Raw genomic sequence first — 5496 nt, forward strand, 5'->3', positions numbered from 1 at the left:
CCACGCCGGAGCCTGAGGAGTCTACGCCCGAGTCTACGCCCGAGTCTACCCTAGAGCCTACGCCAGACTCTACGCTAGAGCCGACGCCAGAGCCGACGCCAGAGCCCACGCCAGAGCCCACGCCAGAGCCTGAGGAGTCTACGCCCGAGTCTACCCCAGAACCCACGCCAGAGCCCACGCCGGAGCCTGAGGAGTCTACGCCCGAGTCTACGCCCGAGTCTACCCTAGAGCCTACGCCAGACTCTACGCTAGACCCTACGCCAGACCCTACGCCAGACCCTACGCCAGACCCTACGCCAGACCCTACTCCAGATTCTGACCTAGATATCCTTACTATAGCGCCTGGATCTGGAGATAGTTATCTAGAGTATATTAGTCCGACACCACAACCGACGCCAGAACCGACGCCAGAACCAACACCAGAACCGACGCCAGAATCAACACCAGAACCAACACCAGAACCGACGCCAGAATCAACACCAGAACCAACACCAGAACCTACTTCAGGGCCTGATCAACATTCCGCTTCCCGACCTGAAAACAACGACGATACTACAACTTCCTCGGCTAGCCCAGCTAGCCCAAATTGCAACGGGCTATGCGACCTCACGTCAGTCTCCTGGGAAGATCGATTATACTGGCGAAAGTGGCACGGATGCTGGGTTTCGAACAATAACTGGCCATGGGAGGAAGTTGAGTTCTATTCTGCAGACACTTCTGACTGCGATGCAATCAAACAATGCGCCGCGTTCACAACAGAACTTGGGAAACAGTCGTTCCAAGTTTTCTTTGTGCCCAAGCTCAATCGATGGCATTGCGATTGTAGCTCCTACGAAGCCAATCAGCCTGCGGAAAATTATGTGTACAACGGCGATCTTGCACGTTACTACATGTACGACGGGGCGTACATGAATAAAATATGAGAGAAAGGCTTCATCGCAAGATTCCCCTAGATTACACAATTTAATGGTACATGCTAGGTAGTATTGCATTTGTGACATACTCCGTACATACAAAGTGGCTCGTCATGGCTATTGCATCTAGCGCACGAAGACCAAAACAGTGTCACTGCGCAATGTATCCACTTCACAGGAGTCGAGACCATTCTATAACTCTTTGATGACCATGCTAATGCGTGGGGCATGAATCGGATGATCGACTGACGCGCAGTGTTACGCGAGGCTAAAGATGCTCAAGACCTCGACCGACTTGTTTGTCCACAAAGATATCTGTATTCCTCCTTTCTTGCTGTCTCTTTCAAGCCACGTTTCAATAGCTCGACCACTGACCACATCAGCCGAAGCAATTCAAGTACTTGATTAGGACGTTCCGTTCAGCCACAAGTAGTTTGACCAAAAATCACAACCCGCAAGATTGGTGACGGCTGATTCTGCATCTGTCAACAATACTAGATTGGTGGTGTATTTTGTACGAAATACTTCCCCTTGCCAACAGAGTGGCATAGAGCGCCTTGTTATTGATATAGATATTAATACAATAAGAACTGTTCAGTCGATGCCTAATAGCATTTCCTAGCATCACTTAGCAGTCGCTTTCCTCCTTGAGGTGACATCAAGATTAACAAGCTCAATTACATTGTGATACCTTCATCCATCATGGCAAACATCGTTGATGCCCACGCTGATTCTCGCCGATCTCCTTCCGACGCCGATGGTGACTTGGTTCAGTCGCCAATAACCTCGTCGACTCCGAACACGCCGGTTGATGCCATTTTCGATAGCACACATCGCAATAACCTCGCGTTCCTTGAGCACGACCCATATGCTTATAATGATGAAGACGAAACTACTTTCAACAAGAACAAGCCAATCCTACTATCATCACAATCCGAGGACAACAAAAGCTTCATGTCCAGCAAGTCAATGAAATCGATTAGGCGCAAGCTGTCCACTCTGAAGAGAATCGCTACACGAAGACGGTCAAAGAAGGACCAGGCTTGGACAGGGGCACAACAAAGCCCTGCCACGCCAGATGTCACGGGAGAAGACTGGCAGCCCATGACCCAACCAAGTCGTGCAGGGACCTTCTATCATGGAGCTGGGATTTTTCGCCCACCACAGCGAGTCGAGACTTATCAAGTCTCTGCAATGGCAATTTAGAGCCAACATGAAGTTCACGGGCGGATCAACGGGGTTAGTTGCTAAGGCGTGCATCGTCTTCCCTTTCGAGCAGACTTTTCTCGCGTGTGGTGCGCTAGAAGGAGTTGTTAAGCAGTTTTTATCGTCAGTTCAATCAAGGTTCAGTTGTTGTGGTGAAAGTTCCTATTGTCTAGCTAATTGAGAGTGAGAGTGTGTGTGTGAGAGAGAGAGAGAGTCGGCCTCTGCCCACGAATTAGGAGGGTCAGCCCAGCTGACTTCTGCCGCATTAGTGTTGCCATTGCAGGAAGAAACGGTCCAACAATTGTTAAGCATCTCTCTTATCGGTTCCATCAAAGTTCTATTGTAGCGAATGGTTTGGTGTTCGGAAGAGACCGCTAACCTAAGTTCAATCTCTCTTGATATTGATGTTGGGCCTCGTATGGTCCAACCTCGGTTTTTTGGGTACACCTCAATACCCCAAAGTTGTCTCGACACTGCTCATCTAGTCTCATAACTGCTTTCGTGATTTGGTATCGTCTTCAACCGGAAGGCTTCTCAATGGTCCAGCGCAAGATATTGTACTACCATGGACCCGCTAGTCTTCCATGCGATGCACGGTACCACGTGGAAATTGCGCCAATGTTCGGATTTGCCACGTTTTGATATGCATGTTAGTTGCCAAGGAGTCGGGGACGCCTTGTGCCTGTCAATGCAAGGGGGGAGGGGGCCGGGGCGGCCCAGGCGACGCATATGGGAAAATGGTGATCATTCCTTCAATACAGCTCGATCTTTGTGCATGGACTTTTTTGAGCTCTTATCATCAAAAGTACCTGTCAACTTGAGCTCGATTGCACGCTTCTTTATTGACATCCATTAGCCAGCCGGATTCTCAGGTCGCCACCACAATGCCCAGGATGAGCAAGCACGGTTCCACTGATTCGAAAACACCACTCTTGTTTAGGGTGCGCCAGCTGTTGAAATCATTTCTTGTGTGTCGAAGGATTGCTCCCCTGCAACTCATGGTCAACGAAAGAATGCTGGTGAAACGCGTGGTTGACGGATTTTTCTGTCCTGACAAATGTTGAATTTTGTGCCGACCTGTGGCTGGACGATGAGGGACATGATCGAACGCAGATCAGTCTGAGAGAGACTCGGAAAGTTGAGTCAAAGTAGCATTCAACCATGGGTCTCATTGAAGAGGAGAAGAATCCGAAGCCATCTGCTCCAACGTCTTCTGTGAGCTCGAGCGACCGGGAGAGTTTAGACCGCCCAACACGCCTGGAAGCAATCAAAGAATTGCTTCGACTTGGTGGAAATGGAGACTACCGCCCTTTTACGACGACTGCGCCGGTCATGTTGGCCTTCTTGATCACAGTGGTTTTGTGCTTCGTGTTGTTACAGAACATCGTCAACAGTGGAAGCCCGTTAGACTCGCGAGAAAAGCACTCTCCCCAGAAGAGGACAGAGGCTTTCAGTATTGAGGAGCGAGTGGATCTTCAAGACGTCAATGTTTTCTTTGCCTCAAATGAGTTAGAAAATACTGCTGGTGGTTCCGTCGGTATACTGACAAAACATGTATCACGCTCGTCAACACCTGAGGACGGACCCAGGTGCAAGCATCAAGTGGATCTGAGGTACGTTTGGTGGGCATACACCTCAGAGAACAACATCGGTAGCTTCGCTGCGCAAGACCCAATTCTTGACTGTATACCTTACTGCTCGAGAATCAACTGCGGGTCCTTTGCTTTTGATCCTCAGGCCAATTGGTGCGAGTACTACATGAGCTCATTCGATGGAGATGCACCTGGAGCAATTTACGATGCAAATACATTTCCAGACTCGGACGATTTTTTCATTTACGAACCTAATTGTACGATGTCTATCACCGGGCCTTCAATTTCCAGCGTCAGTCTGTCGATAACACCTCCTTCAACTTCATCTGCGAGTTTGCCGTCAAGAACAACTACGACGTCTGTCCTTGACGATTTGACGACGAGAAATGTTTTCTTCACATCAACTTCTATTTCCACCAACTCCGTGACGGCCGCCTACATGTTCCTTCCGGCAACAGAGAGTAGTCAAATCATCTCTCAGAATAGCTCAAGCACTTCGAGTTCTGGTACTAGATCGCTGACATTTCTCTACACCACACTCACTCCACACTTCACCTCACTAAGCCGGACATTGAGCGTTTCGAATACCACTGCAAGCTACATTTCCCTCTCAAGTACCACTGCAAGCCACACTATCCTCTCAAGTACCACTGCAAGCTACATTTCCCTCTCAAGTACCACTGCAAGCCAAACCATCCTCTCAAGTACCATTGCAAGCTACATTACCCTCTCAACAGAGTCAAACAGGGGATATGCAACAACCATTTCCCCGTTGGAGCAGACGACATTAATTGCCACAGTATCGTCACACTCGATGATCATCTCAAATCAAAGCGAGTATGGAGGAAAGTCTACAACAAGTCACCCAGAACAGGAACCACCAGTGTCTTCTCGCACAGCTCTAACGCCGCCAAAAATCACCCCCGACTTAGTGACTAGCGATTCTAGAACTGCATCAACATCCACAGTCATCTCATCAGACGGAGGTGAGACTGTCGCTGTCCCAGAGCATTCGACCAGCGCGACCGTGGCCAGCAGTCCAAACCCTACTTCAAGCACAAGCGCTGTCATAGCTATTATAAGATCGTCGACGATAAAGACTACGACCAGCGGCCAGAATCTAAATTCAAGCTTAAGTGCTGCCATAGTCGTATCAACATCACCGTCAACCTTGACATTTGCCAGCAACTATCGGGACCCTACTCCAGGCACAACAAGTATCTTTTCGGTTCCGGGGACATCCTCACCTCAGGCCACAAGCAGCACTGATGGGGTTTCTACCGAAAGCGCAAGCGCTTCACCGAACATGATAACTTCATCTCCGGTTATAGCAGTCACCTCACAACCATCATCTCTGACAAGCTACAGTGGAGAATCCTCTACCTCTCATATGTCATCACTGAGTGAAGCTCTAACTGATCCTTCTTCCGAGTCATACGGACCAACAAGCTCTGAGGTGATCCAGTCCAGCAGTAGCGTGCATACGACTCCAGTAGAACCAGTTTCTTCTTCCGTCCCAGAACCAGTGACTCCCACTCAAGAGGGTGACACTAATTCGGATGGCGACGATGATAGTGGCCTCGCTGACGATGGCGATAACACTACATCAGATCCCGCAGATTCTGCGAATAACACTGGAGACAACACAGACGGGGGAGATGGCACTGCCGGCAACACTCCAGATACTGCTGCCGGGGATACTACGCCCGCGGATAATCCTCCTTCAGACACCACGACTCCAGACACCACGACTCCAGACACCACGACTCCAGACACCACGACTC

The 5496-nt window shown here is 49.6% G+C and overlaps 3 protein-coding genes across 3 annotated transcripts; all 3 read left to right on the forward strand.

Moving 5' to 3' along the window:
- Nucleotides 1-11: 11 nt before the first annotated feature.
- Nucleotides 12-923, forward strand: PV10_03544 (uncharacterized protein; the record flags this gene model as incomplete). The annotated part of the gene is made up of 1 exon (XM_016368012.1): nt 12-923. A coding segment is annotated over one exon (912 nt), but the record flags the coding sequence as incomplete, so codon positions are not given.
- A 693-nt stretch (nt 924-1616) lies between these two features.
- On the forward strand, nt 1617-2120 carry PV10_03545 (uncharacterized protein; the record flags this gene model as incomplete). Its single annotated transcript, XM_016368013.1, has 1 exon — nt 1617-2120. One exon carries the CDS (start codon nt 1617-1619, stop codon nt 2118-2120), a length of 504 nt encoding a protein of 167 aa, XP_016227531.1.
- A 1161-nt stretch (nt 2121-3281) lies between these two features.
- Nucleotides 3282-5119, forward strand: PV10_03546 (uncharacterized protein; the record flags this gene model as incomplete). Its single annotated transcript, XM_016368014.1, has 2 exons — nt 3282-5036; nt 5081-5119. 2 exons carry the CDS (start codon nt 3282-3284, stop codon nt 5117-5119), a joined length of 1794 nt encoding a protein of 597 aa, XP_016227532.1.
- Nucleotides 5120-5496: the final 377 nt, after the last annotated feature.

The sequence above is a fragment of the Exophiala mesophila genome (genome assembly GCF_000836275.1).
Source record: "Exophiala mesophila strain CBS 40295 unplaced genomic scaffold supercont1.2, whole genome shotgun sequence".
Lineage (NCBI taxonomy): Eukaryota > Fungi > Ascomycota > Eurotiomycetes > Chaetothyriales > Herpotrichiellaceae > Exophiala > Exophiala mesophila.